Source organism: Myotis nattereri (assembly GCF_964212035.1).
Source record: "Myotis nattereri genome assembly, chromosome: 16".
Classification (NCBI taxonomy): Eukaryota; Metazoa; Chordata; class Mammalia; order Chiroptera; family Vespertilionidae; genus Myotis; species Myotis nattereri.
In genome coordinates this window covers 5269852-5293100 of record NC_138091.1, presented here as the reverse complement: position 1 = coordinate 5293100, position 23249 = coordinate 5269852, and the positions used below count along the sequence as shown (strand labels likewise).

At 35.7% G+C, this 23249-nt stretch overlaps 1 protein-coding gene across 5 annotated transcripts in view; it reads left to right on the top strand.

Moving 5' to 3' along the window:
- Positions 1-23249, top strand: part of NCOR1 (nuclear receptor corepressor 1) — a 236298-nt gene that overhangs the window by 109235 nt on the left and 103814 nt on the right. For 4 of the 5 annotated variants that reach the window (XR_013997027.1, XR_013997028.1, XR_013997029.1 and 1 more), the window contains exons 7-15: positions 6203-6259; positions 6987-7039; positions 7373-7554; positions 9425-9491; positions 12555-12727; positions 13817-13907; positions 20067-20245; positions 20755-20809; positions 21457-21558. Coding sequence is in view for 1 of the 5 variants with exons in the window: in XM_081110795.1 (XP_080966921.1) it covers positions 6203-6259; positions 6987-7039; positions 7373-7399; positions 9425-9491; positions 12555-12727; positions 13817-13907; positions 20067-20245; positions 20755-20809; positions 21457-21558 (804 nt within the window). In the remaining 4 variants the exon portion in view is untranslated. The remainder of the gene's footprint in view (positions 1-6202; positions 6260-6986; positions 7040-7372; positions 7555-9424; positions 9492-12554; positions 12728-13816; positions 13908-20066; positions 20246-20754; positions 20810-21456; positions 21559-23249) is intronic. The other variant, XM_081110795.1, reaches the window with a different exon arrangement.

Sequence of the window (23249 nt, the reverse complement as noted above, 5' to 3'; positions counted from 1 at the left end):
GATTCTGATACCATTCCAATAGAGATAGGTCATTGGATATGGAAATTACTTACATTATCACCTTCACAATTAATAGCTGGGCTATGGTTTGAATCTTAGTTATAAAGTGTGAGGTCATTGCCTTTAGGTAGACTTTGCTTTTTTATGTTTATTAAAATAATTTTTATACTAATAAAAAGATATGAATTTAGGAAAACCAGGCCTCAATTCTGTGAACTATTTTGTGATGTCACAGTTAGTTTTTGGCCAGAATCCAGCCCAGGAATGAGCAGTTAAAAGGAAACTGATTTCATCTTAATATCAACAAAACTTTTTCCAACAGAGCTGTTTGACAGTGGGCTTCCAGAAGTCCTCAGTCCAGAAATGAATAACATGTGACAGTGGGCTTACAGAGTCCTCAGTTCAAAAATGAATAATATACTTTAAGTACTGCGGGAGAGAATAGGCTTGTTAGCTAATGTTGGTCATAAGGTAGAAGTTGGGATTGTTGTTTTAATTTGCTTCTTTATAGTGAGTAGAGCAGTACATCTTATAGGCAGCCAATAACTTTATAATAGTCCAGATCCTAAAGGAAATTGGCCTTAAGAAAAGCAGCTGTGAATTAGTCATTAAATAAAAATTTGTAGGAATGATCTTGGATTCATATGTACTAGTATGTGTCTATATGGATAACTGAAGTCGGCAGATATGTAATACTTAAAGTAATTGGAAGTGTCACGGCAGGTAATATGGACAATTAATATTATTTTCTTGGCTGAGGTCAAAATTAGTCCATTTTATTGAATGGAAAGAACTACGTACATGAGGATTTATCAAGTGAGAGGCAGTGGGACTGCCTTGTGGCATGCCTAGAGGGACAGTGCTCGGTGATCATGCAGGGATGTGGCCCGGGTTGGCTCGTACTTCATTATTTAAGAGAAGCCATGAACATGGAAATTTATGTGAAATTTCCTGCTTTAAAAAAAACCCAACTCTGTAGAACAATAAAAGTACCTTTGTGGGCTAATGGGCTTTATGATGTCAGGGATAAAGTAAAGAGGGGTTAGAGCTGATAGCAATGGGAAAGAATCTATTAAAATAAAATGTTTTCAACAATAAAGAATTTAAATTTTTTAAAATAAATAAATAAATAAAATAAAATGTTGAATTATTTCTCAGTATGAATTAATTGTCAAATAAGTAGAATTCAATATTTATTAATTGATTGAATTTCTTAATTACCTTTGTCTCACAAACCTAATAAACAGTTCCAACATTAGTGAATTCTGTGATTGCCTGACTAGGATGTGAGGACTGATAGATAATTTAATTTGTGCTTAACATTTGTATATGTTTTCATTAATTAGGATAATGTATGTATCTTGATGCCCATCAACAAAACTGAAAGCTTGCAGACCTCTCTTTCCATTTTAGAATTTGTGTATTTGTTGTGTAGTCTGTAAAGTATTGAACAACCAAACTTGAAATCTGTGTTAGTATTAAAATTACAGTAAAGATTATTTTCAACTTACAGTACTGTAGGAATCACCTTTTTTATATTATTTTTGTATACCCTGCTCCTAGTCATCTGCTGTGGTTGTACTTGTGCAGTCATAGAATTGTAGCAGAGGTTCCTGGAGGGGAAGTGATGAGAGCACAGCTGGGCATAGGCTTTCTCACACTAACTTCTTACCATGCTGCTTTGTGTAAGGTCTACACTGATTCTCGAGCTTTGTATAATGAATGACTTTATCTGTTTTGATTCTATAGGCAAGGAGAGAGAGTACATCCACCTCTTGTTCCTTGTTTGCAGCAGTCTACACTGGTTGGGAATTAAGCCAGATGTGGCTTCAGAGATAGGGGCTATTATCTTGTTTAAGGCATCTTTCTTTTGTTTAGAAAGTTGGTGGGAGGAAGAAAACTCCTTAAAAATTACTGTTAATTTCAAAATTGGCTTTATGAGAGAAAAATAGCCTTGCATCATATTTAGACCTCAGACTAAGATTTATTTAGTCTCTAACTAGACTCTTCTCCTGGACTGTTTTTAATAGTTCAATTTGTCTTCCAAAAATATTTATAAATGTTCTAATTTCAGAATTATAATACATATAGAAGACCGGGGGAGGTATGGACTATAGTTTTCAAAATCTTGTTTATATTTTGACTGAATGATGTGCAAGTTAATGTGACACTAGGAGAAAGAAAGGGATGAACAATAGAGAGTATGCTTATTGTCAACTGCTTCTAGTCACCTTGGCCAATGTCCTAGGACAGGGGTGGGCAACCTTTTTGAGTCATGCCAAAACCAGCAAAATCTGACTCAAAATTCTTCTGTGTGCCAACCCTAATTTTTTGAGAACATGTTACGCCTACTTGATGTCTCTTAAGGTGTATGTATGTGAAGAACATTGAAGAAATAATAAAATTCATTCAAGCGACAAAAACACAGTATATGATGAAGAAAAATACATTTTTTTTTAATGTATACATGTACACTGATAGTCTGACAGAAAACTTTATGACTCCGTTTAATATTATCAGCGGGACTTTTGCTGCTGAATCACTGATGACAGAGATTTTACATCAGGTTTATATTTCGTGACCTTCAGAGATATGCACGAGCTACTACTTTCATCCATCAGGCTACTCCTATTACGAGACTTAACAAAATTCATCACTGAGAACAAAGATTCACAAGCGTATGTGGATGAAAACATGGAGAGTAACGCTGTTGCAAAGTTTTTTAAACAGAAAAAATTTTCTGGAATGGCATTCCAAGTCCTCAATAGTTTGTTTTCAACACTTCTCTCTGGTACTCCTGTCTCTAATCGCTTTTTTTCAATGTTATCCAAGTCAACTCTAAGGTCAATAAATTTCTGCTTCCAAATTGAGCTACTCTGAAATTCAATGAACTGCAATTCAAAGTCAGCCATGTCTATGGTCTTTAAGATAACTTGTTATGTAAAATTATTTATTTATCTAAGATGCACCTACACTGAATTTATCTGAAAAATATAAAAGTCGATATTAAGAAAAAAATTGTAAATGGAAGATTATAAGAGAGGGTTTCGTGTGCCAGCAAAAGTTACTGGCATGCCATGTTTGGCATGCGTGTCAGGGGTTGCCCACCCCTGTCCTAGGAATTACTTATTTTGTCTCTGCCACTGTAGATTTAGCTAATCAATGAAGAGCATCAGTCCTACCTCTTAAAATTTAGTCTGATCAATTGCTCCTCTCTTTCTTTTTTGGCAGTAGCTTAATTTGAGCCCTTATCTCTCACATACCAGTAGATAGTGAATTTCCTTCCTTTAGTCTGTTTTTCTTTTTAATCTGTCCTATGTATTTGTCCCATGATATGATTATCCAGATAAATTCTTTTGACGATATCCAACTTTCTACTGAACCCAAACTTTGTATCAGTGCTTGCATGTGTATCTCTCTGGCCCTTGGCCTGATACTCCTTCCTCAGTGATATCCTGCCAGAATGTGCCCTTGAAATTACAGTGGGGCCTTGACTTACGAGTGTCCCCACTAACGAGTTTTTCGAAATACGAGCCGTCTCTCGGCCGACTTTTTGTTTTGAGTTGCGAGCTAAAATTCGGGTTACGAGCCAGCTTCAGATACCCCACCGCTAGTTGTCACAGTGAACGCCACAACATCAGCCCAGCATCACATGTCATTGTAATGGTGAAAATTGATTTGACATACGAGTAATTTGAGTTACGAGCTCCGTCACGGAACGAATTAAACTTGTAAGTCAAGGCCCCACTGTACTGTCTTTACCTCTGCCTTCAGGTGTTCCTGTGTCTTGTCTTGTCTTCTGTCTCTTTCTATCCATTGCACTTGTACTTTAAGAGTCAGCTTAAGTATCATTTTCTCTATGAAGCCTTTCAAGACCCCTTCTCTTCCTATTTCAGGAAGGGCAATTTTATTCATTGTTTTCTTAGGGTCTAGCTAGTGTCCAGATTATACCCAACATATGTTTGAAGAATTAATTACTTCTGTCTATAGACATATAATAAAAATTATAATATGGTAATGTGAGGATTTTAAATTAAAGTTTTTCTGCCAAACTATAGGTTAATCTGTTCTTAGCAATTAAGTCAACATGAAGTCAAATATTTAATAAAATTTTGCAAAACTTAAATCTTGGGGTCAGCAACATCTTAAAAATCAGCCTTTATAATTAGCCCTGAAAAGGTAAGTGCCTTTACATAATAGGATACTGGTAAATATTTGCCATAAGATGATTTTGCTCCCTTGTCTCTCAGTATTATTTGTGTACAATTCCACTTTGCCTGTTCTTGGTATCAACTCTAATATAGAGTGCCTTGAGAAAGCAAATTTAAAAACTAGTGAATATTGGGTCTAGAGAGAGTAATTTGCAGGTGCTAGATATTTCAAAATTCATCATTTGTAATTATATTTGTATGTTATTTAACATATTCCAAAAGCTAGTAAATTTGAGTTTTGTTAAAAGTACATTTTGACTTCTTTTTAAAAAAAACTTTCTTTTTTTAGGAAATGTATTTTGTTATTGCTTTCAGAGAGGAAGGGAGAAAGATGGGAACATCAATGATAAGAAAAAATTATTGATTGGCTGCCTCCTGCATGCCCCCTACTGGGGATCGAGCCTGCAACCCAGGCATGTGCCCTGACCAGGAATCCAGCCATGACCTCCTGGTTCATAGGTTGGCACTCAACTACTGAGCCACGCTGTCTGGGCTACACTTTGGCTTCTTGACATTAATAGTTACCAGAGACTATTTTTATTGTCATACCTTGGCAGAGGGGTGGAGGCTACTGGGATCTAGAGGGTAGAGGCCAGGGATGCCAAATTTCTACAACGCATAGGACAGCCCCCCAAATAAGAAAATATCTGTCCCAAAATGTTTATAGTACAAAGTTTAACAAATCCTGCCTTTAAAACCATCTATAGCTTGCCTGGCTTGGCTCAGTGGTTGAGCAGCGACCTATGAACCAGGAATTCTTGGTTCAGTTCCTGGTCAGGGCACATGCCTGGGCCGCGGGCTCGATTCCCAGTGTGGGTTGTGCAGGAGGCAGCTGATCAATGATTCTCATCATTGATGATTCTATCTCTCTTTCCCTCTCCCTTCTTCTCTGAAATCAATAAAAAATACTTTTGAAAATCTATAGAAATAGAATTTGCTATGCAAATTTAATGGGTATATTTATAGTTTAGTATTTGACATTTTTGATATGTTTATTTCTCATCTGAATTACCTTTTAAGTCTTTTGGAGTTTGGATAGTTCATTACACTATTTTGTCCTTCCTAAGCCAGTTAAACATTTTTTTTCACATAATATGTACTAAATAAATATTTGATTGATAAATGAGATGAAAAAGAGGAATATTTATTTTAAGGGAACATCTTTCTTTATACTTGGGAAATACTGATTGATACCCATTTCTGTTTGTATGTCCCATCAGAAGAAGCCCTGGAGAGTTTTTTAGCCAGATGCAGTAAGGTGGGGTCTGCAGCAGGCCATGAGCCATTGTTACTAATGAGACTGCTGGGAGAGAGAGGAGATTTGAGAACCACTGAGACATTTGCTAGTTATGTAATTCTAGTTTAAATATAGTCAGTTTTGAATTTTGTTATATTTTATTTGTTTTTTAAAGATGATTTCTGTTAGCATTTATTTTACTTTTGAAAATAACATAAAAATATATATTATTCACCATTTATTTACTACTGAACACTTGAGTAATTCAGACTAGTTGTTTCCTCTATTTTGGGGGTTATTGCTAAAGTTTTCTTGTAACTAGAAAGTAAGCTTATTATAAACTGTTCTTCAAAGAGATTAATTTGGCTTACCACAGCAAAGATTGACAACTTTATGGTGTTTTAATTTAATTTTCATTAAAGACATTTTTAGTTGAAGTATTTAGATGTTTGAAGGATTCATTTCTAATTGTGGATTCCTGTTCCCTCTCCCTAGAATGAATATATATTTGCTTTTAAGAATTTACCAATTCTTTAGGCAGTGCTTTCAATACAAATGTTAAGGTTTGACTGAATTTGGTGAGGAAATGATGACAATAGAAATAGTATTTTAGCCTATCATATAAGGAGAATGTTTAGAAATAAGGATAAGTTTAAGTATAGATTGGTCTTCAGATAAATATTATTTTATTGGTAATGATTTTGCACTTAGGTAATATAATTTTTAGTTATACAGTATAATAATGTCTTTGTAGAAAAAAGCAGAAGAAGCCCATAAAATATTTGAAGGTCTTGGCCCAAAAGTTGAACTGGTAAGTAAGAAATTACTTTTTTTATTTCTAGTGCTCTTTTGTATTAGTTTTTCTTGGGATAAGATGGAATACAATCTACTTTGAGGTGAGAGCAATATAGCTGGGCAGTAATTTGTGATCAAAATAATGGTGCATGACCAAAAGGTTGCAGGTTTGATTCCCAGTCAGGGCACCTGCATTAGGTTGTGGGTTCGATCCCAGTTGGGCACGTACAGGAGGCAACCAGTCGATGTCTCTTTCTCACATTGATGTCTCTCTCTCTTTCTCCCTTCTTCTCTCTCTAAAAATCAATTAAAAAAACATATCCTCTGGTAAGGATTAAAATAATAATAATAATGGTGCAGGAACTTGGTTACCTTTGAAAAGAAGCATTATCCTGGGCAGCCATTAAATCATCCACATAGAAGGAGAAAGAAGTAAGAACAGAAATAGAAAGCTCTTTGAATCATTCTGTTAGGATGATGATAGTGCTTAATTTTTCTTTGCTTTTAAAATTAAAAATCTCTGAATGAATGATTTTATTATGGAATACAATAGATTTATAAAATTTCTAGGAATGGCATTATTAAATATTCAGGGAACCTAAAAGTCTGGAGGTTTTGGTAGGGCACATATTGTGTAGACCCATTAGTACTTTATTTAGCCTTACAGTAAAATATAATTTGTTTCCTTGTTCTTTATAGACATATGTACATTTTATGTATAAATATTTGATTCTATTTTATAGCCACTCTATAACCAGCCATCAGATACCAAGGTGTACCACGAGAACATCAAAACGTAAGTATTTATTGTCTCTAGAGTTCTTCAGTTAAAGACCATATATTCTATAAAGAGATTGTCTTTATGTTATCTTCTGACATATTATTGTAATATAGTGTTGGTATATTTTAGATTTGTGTAATTTGCTGTCATTTTACTATATGTTATCTTCCTCTGGCTTCTTGGGGGTTGGGGTAACAGCTTTGAGTTTCCGAGGCCAAAAAATGAAATAAATTATTGCATAAAACTAGCTGGTTTTATAATCTGCTAGTAAAAAAGGTGGATACTTAACATTGAAATGGCTTACCTTGAGGCTTGAATTTTTTGCCTCCTGTTTTGTCTTTTTTTCAGTGGAGTACCTGCAAGGCGCATGATGAAGTAAGATAATGAAGCTTTTTCATTTAAGACTAGTGATGACACCGTCCCCCACCAAGCCACATCTGCCATTGCAAAGTAGAAGTGCCACGGATCATTTTATCATTATTCAAAATCCTATTCTAGGGAAATCCCTTCCATGACTCTTGCTAATGACGGTATTTGTAGACCCTTCTGCCATTTAATGTCCTGGTGCCTTGGAAGCGCTCAGTCACCTCACCTGGGTGAGGAAGGCTCCAAAGTGTAGTTTGTTTAGCCTTGCTCATCCTAGATACCAGGCCTTTATGGATGCGGATTGGAATAAGAAAATAAGTAAAAAAGAAAACCTAATTTCTTGATCTGATTGAAGAAAAGAGGAGGCTAGATAGGTATCTTTTAAAAAAAAAATTATCATACTTTAAGAGAATTTTAGGTAATTATTCTTGTTTGTAACAAAAATGTGATATTTCTACTTTATATGTTTTATTAAGTATAATGAGAAATTATAGTTTTTAGTACAGTTAATGAGCACATTGCTATATATGTATATATACACATATATATTTTTTCTTTTTAAAAAATTTCTTACTGAGAGTATGTGCAATAGTTGACTACTTTGCAGAACTGGTGGCAGATATAATTTGCATGGTATGCATGAAAAATATTGAAAGTGAATAATTTTAACTTTTGTTAAAGTGGTTCATAATAAAAGTCTTATACTTAGAATTTTTCTGTGAGATGCTACTGTGGTCTTGACAACCCTTAGGTTAGGCAGAATTCATATAAAATATGCCTTGTTTTGGAATTGTTTAGCTATTTTAACATTTTTAAAAAGAATACTGAATAAAATATAGTTGGCTACTTTTAATGATTTTCCCCCCCAACAAAGCTTCAGTTAATGTTTGTGTTCTGTCTTTTCCTCCCAATATTAGCTAGAGAGCAAAGTCTGTCTGACTTATTTCATGTTATCTACACTGTCCTGAGCTGGTTACTGACTAGCTGACTTCTTCATTTAAATTCTTAGGAGACATTTTAAATTATGCTTATTGATTGTTATTTGCTATTGAGTAGCACATAATTACAATTAGAGCAAACTGAATAGATGGTGATGCTTCTACTGTACGTGTGAAATTCCTTGTGAAATATCATTTACTCAGCTGCATGCACCCATTATGAATCATTGAGTAGCTATTTTTTCATCATTGCCATTTGCTTTGTATGAAATAGCAAATGTACATTTTAATAATTCTTTTAATCTCTTGGCTACTTTTCCATATAGCCAGCTCCTGATTGCCCATGCTTATTTGAGTGGAGCCAGTGTCACTGTTAGTCCTGAGTGGCAGATAATCCAAAAAATTACTTCTACTTGCCTTGGCCTTGTATTTATATTTGAATAATCAGCTTGAAATCCTTACTGGAAGTAGGTGGGGTATAAATATTTATATTTGAACCTGCATGTCATTGTTTTTGAAGGTCACAATGCTTCAACTTTAAAAAGTGAAATTATGTTAAGGTATAAGAGAAGTTTTTCTGTCTTGTCACATTGCCCTCCATTACTTCTTAGAGTGAATTGTGTCATTTCTGTGACTGAAGAAACTCTCCTGTTTAAAGCAGAAGTCACCTCTCTATGTTGGTATACATTCTCATAGCAGGGAGGTCAGCACCAATCCTGGGGTAGGGAGGTAACTTAAAGGCTTTTCCTTCTCTTCGACCTCCCCTCCTCCAGAGAGTACAAAGATGTTTATATCGCCAGGGTTCTTAAGAACTGTGTAATTGTAAATTGAAAATAATATTTACCTTATAATTGGATATAATAATTGAAAATGAACTATTTATATAAAATTTTGTTGTAGAATGGGAGGAATTTTAGTCAGCTCTAATTATTGCAAAAGTCTTATTTTGCAGGGTGAAAAATTAAGATTAATTTTTATTACATCATATGTTCCTAAGTGATCTTTGCTTGTTTTTCAGTGTCTGTGAAAAATAAGTGAATACATTTTTAAATCGTGCATTTTCTTAATGTCATACAACCATATTTTTCTTTTCTAGAAACCAGGTGATGAGGAAAAAACTCATTTTATTTTTTAAAAGAAGAAATCATGCAAGAAAACAAAGGGTGAGGTCCTATCCTTGTTAACTGAAATTTGTACAGCTTTTCCATTCATGCCCATGGTGGCATTTGCTTTTCCATTATTAGTGAGAATGGTTCTTGATTATATTTGAGAGAAGGTTGCTGATTTAGAAATTAAAAATAGATGTGACTTAACTATAAATTAACTTCTAACAACCTTTTGATATCATAATTCATGTTTAATGTCATTGTTAAATTAATATCTTTGGTCATCTATGTACAAAATTTTTATCTAGCCAAATAAAGAAAATGGTGAGTAGTTAAAAAAATATGATAAACAGGATGATCTACATTTATTCTCTTAACACTCAAACAAATGTGGGTAAGTTACAGTCATACTAATTACATATTACTGTTCTCTCATTAGGAGCTGGGTCAGCTAAAGGTTAGCTTTTTCAAATTTTAGAGAGTTAGTTTTTCATATTTATTATATGACTTGCATTCCAAAAATTTTGTAAGTATAGTCTTCATGGAAATTAAATTACAGAAAATATAATGCCAGTATTCTTATTTTCATAACATGTCTACTGATTTTTGATAAACTATTGATTTATTTAAATTCAGTTGTTTAGTAAATAAGTGTTGTTCTTTAATTCACATTGGAAGTGAATGTTGTACCTTAAATTTAATGACCTGACAGTTAATGATTGCAACACTCTAGAGCAGGGTTCCTCAAACTTTTTAAACAGGGGGCCAGTTCACTGTCCCTCAGACCGTTGGAGGGCCGGACTATAGTTTAAAAAAAAAACTATGAACAAATTCCTGTGCACACTGCACATATCTTATTTTGAAGTAAAAAAACAAAATGGGAACAAATACAGTATTTGTATTTGCATGTGGCCCGCGGGCCATAGTTTGAGGACCCCTGCTCTAGAGTCAGAAGCTTTTGTTTGGAGTGTGACTTCTTACGTTCTAATTGCCAACTGCGCCCTTCAGTCTTGAATTTTATGTGTGTGTGTGTGCCAAGAACATAGAAATATATATATATGCCTGAGTGACCATTACGAACGGTTGACCGAACGACCAGTTGTTATGACGCGCACTGACCATCAGGGGGCAGACGCTCAATGCTGGAGCTGCCCCCTGATGGTCAGTGCGCTTCCACAGCCAACCTCCCACAGCTGGCCAACCTCCCATGGTCCCTCCCCCCTGGCTGGCCGGCCCCGATCGGCCCGATCGCTGGCCAGGCTGAAGGACCCTACCTGTGCATGAATTTGTGCACCAGGCCTCTAGTATTAAAGAAGAAATTAGCTAAAGTATTTTTTCTATTCAGTAATTTTGTTGTAATTATGGTAATTTCTAAATTTGCTATCTGCAAACACAGAAGCTCAGTTTTTCTTTTTATACTTCAATAGAGTAGTTATAAAGTGTCTGTGTTCACTGATTTGTTTGATGTTCATAGGCTGCTTACTCTGTTCCACATATCATTCTACAGTGGTGAGCAAGACAGCCAAATGGTTTTAGCCAAGGTGTAACTGAGGATAGATAAGTCAGCAGGCATTTGCAGTACTGTGATCATATACAGATGACTGTGAGCATGTAAGAGGGATAGTTAGTGCAGAGATGAATCATGAAGACGGAAATTTCACAGGAAAACTTGTATGCTAATAACTTGAATAAGCAGAGGGAACAGCTTAAATGAAGATTATGGTAATGAAGATTTGGGAGGTAGAGTGGATTGTGTGATGAAGATCGGGGAAGTAGAGTGGAGTGTCCCAGGTTTAGAGATGGCTGGGGCTTAGACAGAGCTGGGAGTGTGATGAGAAATGAGGCTGGTGGGGAAAGCCAGGGCCAAGTCTATACAGCCCTGGAGGTCACCTAGGAGACTTTGGATTAGATCTTGGGAGTATCTTTTTAGTGTTTGAACTGAGGGAGTGAAATGTTTAGGTTTGGATTTTAAGAATTTGCATGTGGCCACACTATTAAGAATGTGCCAGGTGGGTACCTGAAATACCAGAGGGAGGGACCACTTTGTAAAGTATATGATTGTCTAACCACTATGCTGTACACCTGAAACTAATAAAATAATAGTGGCTATAAATTGTAATAAAATAACAAATTTTATTGTAAAAAAGAGTACATGGGAGACATTAGGAGCCTCTTTAATCTAGATGAGGATTGATGTTAGCCTGTACTGAGGAGGTGGCGGTACAGATGGAGTAAAACAGTCATATAGGAGTGGAAAAGAATGATTAGGAAGATGTAGGGGTGGGATATGGAGTATGAGGAAGATAATTTTATCTTCTCTGATGCCACTTTTTGAGATGACCAGTGTTAACAGTTTTTCATGAGTACCCCGACACTTTTTTTAATTTGTGTGTCATCAGACACATACACAACTCTGTGCAGGAGGGTTCTTCTTTCTGTGTTTTTGATATTTATAAAAGAAGATCATACATTACTCATTTTTATAAAATGATTCTTGATTATAAAAGTATTCTTGATTTCATGTCATTTGCTGAGTTTTCTTTTTGTAATCATAAATTACAACCAATTTCTGTCTTTTCCAGACTGTCAAAAATGTTTATGACGTAGCATAATTTATAGTAACAAAAATATGCGAGTAACCAAAATCACCAACAATAGAGGAATGATTAAAGTGTGTTTTCTCTGACACATTGGAAGGCTAACAACAAAATGTTAATATGGTTGCCTTTGGGTGACTGGGGTTACGAACTATTTATATGTTTTTGTTTTTAATTTTACATTATTTTTTACATGAAGACATATTGTTATCAGGAAAAAAAACAAAGTAGCTGGTCAGTTAGTAGTAGTAGCTCATCAGTTCATTGATCAATTTATATAGTCTTCCTGTTAACTAAACAAAATCTGACCAAAATATGCTCTATACGTTAGATTTTTCATAGGCAATGGAGCTCCCTTTCTCTCTCCTCTTTCCGATTGAGAATAGCTTCTCATTCTCAACTGAGTTATAGGCCAAATGTACTTCTGACTTTATCTTAAGAACTGACATGTACTTTAATGTATTAGGTTTGTCAGAATCACAGAATTTTGTTTAATTTTTAATTTGCTACGGGTATTTAATAGGAACAAAAAATCTGCCAACGTTACGATCAACTCATGGAAGCATGGGAGAAAAAAGTGGACAGAATAGAAAATAATCCTCGGAGGAAAGCTAAAGAAAGCAAAACAAGGGAGTACTATGAAAAGCAGTTTCCAGAAATTCGAAAACAAAGAGAACAGCAAGAAAGATTTCAACGGTAAGCAGTTTGGTGTTTAATGGCTGTGCTGTATTCTTGGAATCACACTTTTGATCTTTCACAATACTTATTGTTACTTGATAATCATTAAGAAAGATTATAAAGAACTTTTGTTTGTAATATGTCTTGGTGAATTTAATATTAATTTTTTTATATTCATGATGTTGAATCTAAATTTAATTTTTTAAAGAAATATGTTTTTATTGATTTCAGAGAGAAGAAGGGAAAGGGAGAGCAGGATAGAAACATCAATGATAAGAGAAAATCATTGATTGGCTGCCTCCTACTGCTCCCCATTGGGGATTGAGCCCGAAATCCAGCATGTACTCTGACTGGGAATCGAACCATGACCTCCTGGTCGACACTCAGCCATTGAGCCACACTGGTTGGGCTTAAGTGAATATTTTTAAATTAATTATTCAATTCTTGAAAATATCCATTTCGTTGGAAATGATAGTTAATAAGAATAGACCTGAGTATCTCGTTGTTCTTCATACCTACACCAACATAGTCAAACAGTATTAAATTGGTTGCTAATTATAAAATTCTTTGGTATTGGTAAGATATTTTCTGATTTGTTTTTACTTTTGGAGAACAAGTATTTTGCAGAGGTAAAAACATTAGTGTTTTGCTCTTCACTGTCTCATGTAACAGTCAGGTAAGCTCTTTTAATTATGATTAAGTGTTTGTTTTTTTTGTGAGGGATGATGGTTGTATTTTTCTTCCCTCTTTTAAAAAATCTTTGATGTATTTTTCTAAGCCTGCTATTCTAGTTTCTGGAAGGCATGCAAAAAACTGGTATTTGAAATGGAAATATCACCAATAACTGGTTTTCCAGAAGTTTCCCATAAATAAATAGTTCTGTCATTTGAGCTTGGACATGCAACCTTTAAACCTTAATCTCGGCATTTAAATTATTACTAATTTTATAGATGACTCAAGCAAATTAATTTAGGTTTCTTCTCTGACTTCTAGTTGATTAAAAAAGTCTTATTCAGAAAAGTAATCTATACAAAAGTAATTTAATTTATATGTCTTCCCTATAAAAGGCCTTTAAATATATATATATAATTTCTCTCTCATACTTAGAGTTGGGCAGAGGGGAGCTGGTCTTTCAGCCACTATTGCTAGAAGTGAACATGAGATTTCTGAGATTATTGATGGACTCTCTGAGCAGGAGGTAAGAAAATAAATTGATCTAATTTAAGTTAATTCATTATTCAGGAATTTAGCCTCATACTCCAGGAACTAAGGGTTTATTTATACATAAGTGAGGGAATAGTCCAAAGACTGTGGTCAATCATTGGAAGTTTTAAAGAAGGCAGTCACATGATCATATTGGTGTTTTACAAATATGGCTTTGGCCCATGGAGGTGGGGAAAGAGAGGAGGAGACTTTTATAAAAATAAGGACCTGAGTCAGAATAACAGTGTTAGATAATAGGAGGGGACTGAAAGGAGAGATTATAGAAGGTAGAATGGACAGGACAAGATTGATAGATTAAGTGTGGGGGTGAGAAAGAAGAGAAATGGAAAGTGACTCCCTGGTTTCTAGGTTTGAGGACTGAGCGTGTTGTGCTATTTCATAAAACAGCAAAAGAGCATGTGTTTTGCAGACGTTTGTGTATTCACTTGTTATGGTTTCCAAAGAGTGCTCTCTAGCCTGAAAGAGACATAGGAGGTGACATTATTAAATCATTGCTGAACAAGAATGAATTTCAGTCAAGAACACTGAGTCTTTGTAGCTATGTTCAAACTATGTCTTAAGGTTGTTTCAAAGCCATCTACCTATTGAGTTTTGCTAGTTTTGATTTTATAACATGGCTTTTTAAAACCTCATCTCTACATTCTCGTGGACTTGATTATTTAAATGTGGTAACCTCTTAAGTAATGATCAAAGGTAATTATTATGTTGCTGTATATTTCAAGATTTGTGGCCATAATTCCTAGAATAACTGAACCTGTGTTAAATTTCGTAGCTTGCTTTTTGAATGAAACCATATAAGCATTTATAACTAGTATCAGTTGAGGTGATTTCAAACTAATGTCTGCTGCAAACAGTATTTTGGTGTTCAAACTGATTGCGAGTACTTCATAAAATTATAGACTTTCTAAGGACTTGTAAGGTAATATCTACTTCTCTGAGGAAAATTATTAGGAGAAGACCTAGCCTTGTTACTGAGATTAATACTTATAACTTTGCTAAAAGTTTTTTCATGGAAGTTTGTGCTTATAAACTTAAATTAAACCTTGGGAAAAGAAATTATATAGACATAAAAAGTTTCAGTTAAATTGCTAAGAATAATAGTCTTAAAATTTTAATGGAAAGATTATGTAAGATTAGCAAGAAGCATTTAATTCCTAAATGAATTTAGTTACTTTAAAATCAGTGATCCTAAGATTTGGTGCCTGTTTGTTTAATTTTCTGTTTATTGTTCTCTAAAATGATGTCAAGATTTGTTGTCTAAAATGGTGTTAAGACTTTAAAAAATGAGACTAAATAGAATTAATGTGGCTCATAAGGTCACTATTATATCAATGAACTTGACATAACTTTGTCTTTTCTATATTTAAAATTTTATCTGAAATGTCAGCTTTTAAGTAAAGAACTTGTTTCAAATTGTGGCTTATAAAAATAATATGTATACTCTGACTCTTTAATTCACTGAATGGATATTTATTAGATATATAAATAATTACTACATGTTAGATGTTATGGAATGTACTACTATTAGAATGGAAGATTCAACATAGCTAAGATGGCCATATTACTTAAAGCAATATAAAGATTTAATACAGAGAAAACCAAGATGGAGGCATAGGTAAACACTGGAAATTGCTGCCTCGCACAACCACTTCAAAAAAACAACTAAAAGACTAAACGGAAATCATCCAGAACCACAGGAAGGCTGGCCGAGTGGAAATTCTACAACTAGAAGGAAAGAGAAAAGCACACTGAGACTCAGAGGAGGTGCCATGTGGAAGTAAAGTGCAGAGGTACGGAGGCGCATGTGGAAAGGACTGGCAACTGAGGACGAGGTTGTCTTTTTCAATCAAGAGGGAGACTCAAGCTCCCGACTGCTCTGAACTCCAGTTCCTGGAAGTCTCTGGGAACCCAGACTCATACGGGGAGAAACTGGACTGTCTGGCAGCGGCCAGAACTCGAGGATGGCTTTCTCTCAGAGGCGCTTGCAGCGATTATTGCGGAACAGTAAGACCTGGGGCCTCTTAGGGCAGGACTGAGGATCAGCCATAGCTGTTTGCTCCACCCTGTCGATTCCCTGAGTCCCCGCCCCACCCAAGCTGTATACAGAGGCTTTTGCATATGAATGCCCTGGCCCTTTGCAATCTAAAATTACCTAAATAACTGCAGCTGGGTTAGAGAGACCCAGAACATCCAAAAAGAAGGCCCAAGGCCCCAGAGCACCTTGCATTGCTTCACAGCTGGGCCTCATCTGGGCACCTCCAAACCCCAAACAAAGAAGAGGAATCTGCAGATCTCTCTGTAGCTCCTGCTGGGTAGCCTCAGGCAGAGGCTAAATTACCACCTCCTTAGAGATCCAAGAGCCAGTATACCCAGTGGTCAGAGTGGACCATCCAGATTACAACTCCTCAGACCCATAAGGGACACACTCAGGGGGCAGACTCAGTGAGCACCAAAGCCCCACTGAAGCAAGTCTTGCCACATAAGGGTATCTCCAGCACAGAAGTTCTCCCACCATAGACACAGCTGATTCTCACAGTCAATTGGCCTGGAGGTCAATTCCTCCCAGTGATACCTACAACAATCAAGGTTTAACTACAACAACACTGCACAAAGCCCACAAAGGGGTGTACCAATAGTGTCCACCTCAAGTACTTGGGGAGGCTGAGCCACTGGGCCCTATAGGACACCTAGCACAGAAAGCCACTCTACCAACACAGGGAAGCAGCCAAAATGTGGAGACAAAGAAACAGGTCACAAATGACAGAAATGAAGGAAAGCAAATGACTGGATATAGAGTTCAAAACCATGGTTATAAGGTTTTTCAAGAACTTTCTAGAAACCACCAATAAATTTAGTGAGACCCTCGAGGATATGAAAAAGGACCAACTAGAAATTAAGCATACACTGACTGAAATAAAAAATATTATACAGAGACCCAATAGCAGACTAGAGGATCCCAAGAATCAAGTCAAAGATTTGAAATATGAAGAAGCAAAAAACGCCCAACCAGAAAAACAAAAAGAAAAAAGAATCCAAATATATGAAGAGAGTATAAGGAGCCTCTGGGATAATTTCAGGCGTACCAACATCCGAATTATAGGGGTGCCAGAAGAAGAGAGAGAGCAAGATATTGAAAACCTATTTGAAGAAATAATGACAGAAAACTTCCCCTGGACTTACAAGTCCAGGATGCACAGAGAACCCCAAACAAAAAGAATCCAAAGACAACCACACCAAGACACATCATAATTAAAATGCCAAGAGCAAAAGACAAAGAGAGAATCTTAAAAGCAGCAAGAGAAAGAAAGGCAGTTACCTACAAGGGAGTACCCGTACGACTGTCAGCTGATTTCTCAACAGAAACTATGCAGGCCAGAAGGGAGTGGCAAGAAATATTCAAAGTGATGAATAGCAAGAACCTATAACCAAGATTACTTTACCCAGCAAAGCTATCATTCAGAATTGAAGATCAGATAAAGAGCTTCACAGATAAGGAAAAGCTAAAGGAGTTCATTTCCACCAAACCAGTATTATATGAAATGCTGAAAGGTATCCTTTAAGAAGATAAATAATTTGATGAACAGAATAAACTGGTGAATATAATAGAATCAGGGACATAGAAAGGGAGTGGACTGACAATTCTCAGGGGGAAGGGGTGTGGGGGGTGCGGGAAGAGACTGGACAAAAATCATACACCTATGAAATAGGACAGTGATAGGGGTAAGGGCAGAAGGTGGGGTGGGAACTGGGTGGAGGGGAGCTATGGGGGGAAAAAGAGGAACAACTGCAATAATCTGAACAATAAAGATTTAATTTTAAAAAAAGATTTAATGCAATCCCCATCAAGATTCTAAAGTCATTTTAAAAATAAATTACACACAAAAACATTATCAGATTTGTATGGAATCCCAAAAGATCCTGAATAGCCAGAAGAATTCTGAGAAAAAAGAACAAAGCTGGAGATATCACAATACCTGACTTCAAATTTTACTATAGAGCTACGATAATCAAAATCGCATGGTGTTCACAGAAAAGCAGACACGCAGACCAGTGGAACAGAATTGAGAGCCCAGAAATAAAACCACATGTATATAGGCAAATAATTTTTGACAAGGGAGCCAAAACACACAATGGAAAAAAAAAAGTCTCTTCAATAAATGGTGCCTGGAAAATTGGAAAGCCACATGCAGAAGAATAAAACTAGATTACAGTTTTTCCCCATCTAAAAAATTAATTCAAAATGGTTCTAAAATCTAAATATAAGATCTAAAACAATAAATGACATCGAAGAAAACATAGGTACTAAACTTACCGATCTTGGTCATAGAGAATATTTTATGAATTTAACCCCAAAGGCAAGGGAAGTAAAGGGAAAAATAAATGAATGTGACTATATCAAACTAAAAAGCTTTTGCACAGCGAAAGAACCTGCCAACAAACAAAAAGGCAACCAGCTGAATAGGAGATAAGGGGTTAAAATTCAAAATCTACAAAGAACTTATGCAATTCAACACCAAACAGAAAATAATCCAATTAAAAAATAGGCAGAGGACCTGAACAGATACCTCTCCCAAGAAGACATACAAAAGGCCAACAGATATATGAAAAGATGTTCAACTTGACTAGCTATTAGGGAACTATAAATCAAAACGACAGTACCACCTCACACCTGTTAGAATGGTTATTATCAACAAGACAGGTAATAAGTGTTGGAGAAAAAGAAACCCTCATTCATGACTGGAAAACAGTATGGTGGTTCCTCAAAAAATTATGAATAGAGTTAACATATGATCCAGCAATCCCTCTCCTGTATAACCTACCTGAAAAACTCAAAAACAATTATTCACAAAGATATATACACTCCTATGTTCACTGCAGCATTATTCACAGTGGCCAAGGCATGGATACAACCAGAGTGTCCTTCCATAGAGGACTGGATAAAGAAGATGTGGTTCATATATGCTATGGAATACTAGTCAGCCATAAGAAAAGATGAAATACTGCCATTTGTGACAGCATGGATGTATCTTGAGAATATTATGATAAGCGAAATAAATCAGTTAGAAAAGCTAAGAACTGCCCTAACCGGTTTGGCTCAGTGGATGGAGCGTCGGTCTGCGGACTGAAGGGTCCTGGGTTCGATTCCGGTCAAGGACATGTACCGTGGTTGCGGGCACATCCCCAGTAGGGGGTGTGCAAGAGGCAGCTGATTGATGTTTCTCTCTCATCAATGTTTCTAACTTTCTATCTCTCTTCCTTCCTCTCTGTAAAAAATCAATAAAATATATTAAAAAAAAAAAAAAGCTAAGAACCGTATGATTTCACTTATGTGGGATATAAAACTAAAATTTATAGACACATACAACAGTATGGGGTTACCTTAAGTAAGGGAATAGGGAGGTAGTAAAGGGTAAGGGAGGCCAAATATTTAGTGATGAAAGATGATTTGACCTTGGGTGGTAGGCACACAATGCAATATACAGATGATGTGTCATAGAAATTTACCTTGAAACATGTATAATCCTATTAACCAATGTCACCCCAATAAATAACTTAAAAAAAATAAAAATAAACCCTCTTCTCAATTTGTAGTAGTAGATTATAACAAATACTAGAGGCCCGGTGCATAGATTTGTGCACCGGTGGGGTCCCTTGCCTTGGCCTGTGGGATCAGGCTCTCTGACATCCCCTGAGGGGTCTTGGATTGCGAGAGGGGGCAGGCCAGGTTGGCCCACTGGTATACAATCTGGGCCAGGGAGGGACCATGGGAAGGCTCCAGGGCATGTCCAGCCGTCCCATCCAGTCCCAATTGGCCAGGCCCCAGCAGCAAGCTAGCCTACTGGTCGAGTGTCTGCCCCTTGGTGGTCAGTGCGCATCATAGCAACTGGTCAGATGGTCAGACACTTAGCATGTTAGGCTTTTATTATATAGGATATGTGTACTCTGACTCTTATTCATTGAATGGATACTTATTAGATATTTGAGTAATTACTACATTCTAGATGTTATGGTGTATACTACTGTTGTCATTGAACTACATATGTATGTGGGTTTTTATTTTTTTAGTATGTATTAAGACAGTCTGTGACCCTCTTTAGATTTTATTTTATGTAAACTGCATTTTTTTTTCCAGAATAATGAGAAACAAATGCGGCAGCTCTCTGTGATTCCACCTATGATGTTTGATGCAGAACAAAGACGGGTCAAGTTCATTAACATGAATGGGCTTATGGAGGACCCCATGAAGATTTATAAAGATAGGCAGTTTATGAATGTTTGGACTGACCATGAGAAGGAGATCTTTAAGGACAAGTAATTTAAATTTTAAATTATTATCCACTTGAAGCTTACATAGTTAGTAAAAAAACAGCTCCCCGTTTTGGCATTTGAATTGATACTGCAACATAGAGAATATAGATCTGAGGTGATCTTCCCGTAAGTTTATAAGTGGAAATATAGGTAACAGATAAGAACTGAGGTTATGAAGTCAGGTTAAGAGAGGTACCCAAACATGGGTGGTATCTGAATCATCTGGGGGTGCTTTTTAAAAGTACAGATTTCTGTGCTCTATCATAGACCAGTCCAGTCATTTCCTGGTGGATGGTGCACAGGAATCTGTGCCCTTTAAAAGATTCCAGTGATATTACAGTTGTTCCTCAGGTAGGCAGCTAGGAACCACTGGGATTTAGTTGGTACATATTTCTATTCTTGAGGTTTGCACACACACACACACACACACACACACAACCCTCCGCTTTTGAGTTGTTAAAATGTTTGTCTGTGTGTGTTTGTTGTTGTTGTGTGTTTTTTTTTTTATGCAGGTTTATCCAGCATCCAAAAAACTTCGGACTAATTGCATCCTACTTGGAAAGAAAGGTGAGAAATGTTTGGCATTGAGAATGCTTATAGTTTTTTATGGTTGCTACTTTGAAATTTTATGCTCTAATACCCAAAAATAGTTAACGGCATCTGATTTTTGCAAAGGGCTTGCTACAGAAAAGATTTTCATGTGATTAATATAGTGATATTTACAATTATATGCTCACAAATCCTTAACACAGAACATAGACTGATAATATTCATGGTTAATGAAAATAACCTGATATATTTTTCTAAAAACACATAGATTACAATGCTTTTTTAACCTCATTAAATTTCTAATTATAATATCATGGTCCTGGTTTTTCCTGAATTTTTTCACAGTGGGTTGAATGTAGTGTTTTTGGGGAAAATATTTAAAGAGACAATTTGAATGTTTATATATATGCAGTAAGAATAGGAATTTAGTGACTGATTAATAAGAAAGTTGTTGAATGTTTCTGATAGTTCCTAGTATTTTTTATGTATTTGTATTGCCCATTAAAGTAGTAGACATAAAATGTACATTTTTAGAGTCCAGCTACATTATATGTATTTCATCTCAATTTATACCTTGAGAAAACCAGAGATTTTCCTCAAAAATGTTGATTTTTTAAAAATTTTATTTCATTGGATTCTCAAAAATATTTCTTTTTTACTTATAGAGTGTTCCTGATTGTGTTTTATATTACTACTTAACCAAGAAAAATGAGAATTATAAAGCTCTAGTTAGAAGGAATTATGGAAAACGCAGAGGACGAAACCAGGTGTGTTTCAATACTATATGGAAGATGTTTCAGGGTTGGTGTAAACAGGAAGATGAAATTGTTATAATAGGAGTTTTGTACTTAATAACATGTACTTTAGGGATTGGAGTTTCTATTAAATTAATTAGGATATTATGAACATGTTTTGATTGTTTTGAAGTTAAGCTATGTATTTTTAAGTGTTATATTTTTTATTTTGAATGTATTTTAAGTTTCTAGTATGAGAAACTTATTAATTAGTGAGAAAAGTTTTATACTTCCATGTCATCTAAATCGTGCATGTCAGTGTTAACAATAATAATGTAATTAAATTTGAGACCCTTAACACCTTATTTACTATATCATCTTTACCAGTCCTTTGTTTGAGGAAGAGAGAGAAATACAGCATGGTAACCAGAGTGGCGGATTTTATTTCATTTTGGGAGATTAGATAGTTTAAATCTTAAAAAGCACATGAGCCCTGGCTGGTGTGCCTCAGTTGGTTGGGTTTTGCCCTGTGCACTGAAACATTGCCGGTTCGATTCCCATGTGCCCGGGTCCCCTGGCAGAGGGCATGCAGGAGGCAGCTGGCTGATGTTTTTCTCCCTCTCCTTCTTCCTCTGTCTTGAAAATAAAATTAAAAAATATATATATTAAAATAAATAAATTAATTAATTAAATACCTAAAAAAAATACTTCACCTAAAAAGATAGTTTTTAATACAATGTAGTATATGTCTTCACAGTTGCAACTCAGTTACTTTTTTCAAAATACTCAGCAGCTGTCACAGCTCATGTATGCTTTACCAGTGAGATTGTTGGGATAATGCAATCACCTGTTACCCTCCACACCCGCATACAAGTCGAAACATCGAATTGTATGCATGATCTTGGACAGCTGCTGACTATTTATTAGCATTCCTAAATTTCTTAATGGTTTCTGTACACAGCTACCCTGTCTTCCTTTGTCTCTTTGGTCACCAGATACAGGTTGACACAGTTTTTTTCATTATTAATAGTTGTAACTTTTGTGTTTTCTGGGTCATTATTTCTTAAGAACACTACCTCATAAGATGTAATTACATATTCTTCTGAACTTATTTCTTGGTCAAAAAAAGTATAGGGAGTGTTTCCTGAGTCAACTGTTGAAATGCTGCTAGAGGTTGTCAGCTGAGGTGACCTTGATAGGTATTTTCAGTGGATTGGTGAGGGAGTCAGAAATAAGATTATAGTGAACTGAAGGGGATATGGAAGGTGTGGAAGTGGCAATAGTATTAGTGTAGACTTGTTTGTAAGATTTGCTCATAAAATAAAACAGAAATGGGTGGCAGGCCTGATGGGGATAAGAAGGGAGGAAAAGAGTATGCTTGTACATCAGTGGGACTGACAGTGTAGAGACAAAGAGATAGGTGCTTGTAGAGCCCTGTAAAGATTTATGAACTGAATGGCAGCAAATTGAATGTTGGTAGTGAGATAGGAAACACTGTTCCACTAAAGGAGCCAGTGCTTCCCCCCTGCTTCCCACCAACAAAGTGGAACCAAGGTCCTTTTGCAAGAGTTGCTTGAGCCTATCTACGTTTTCAACAAGTTTCAGCTACAAATTTTTTAAAATAGCTATACTAGTATTTCTAATTACGAACTAGTATTTGTAACTTTAATTTATATTTAGAAATTGTGTATGTTACTGTTTAAATTTTTTTAATCCCAGGAAAT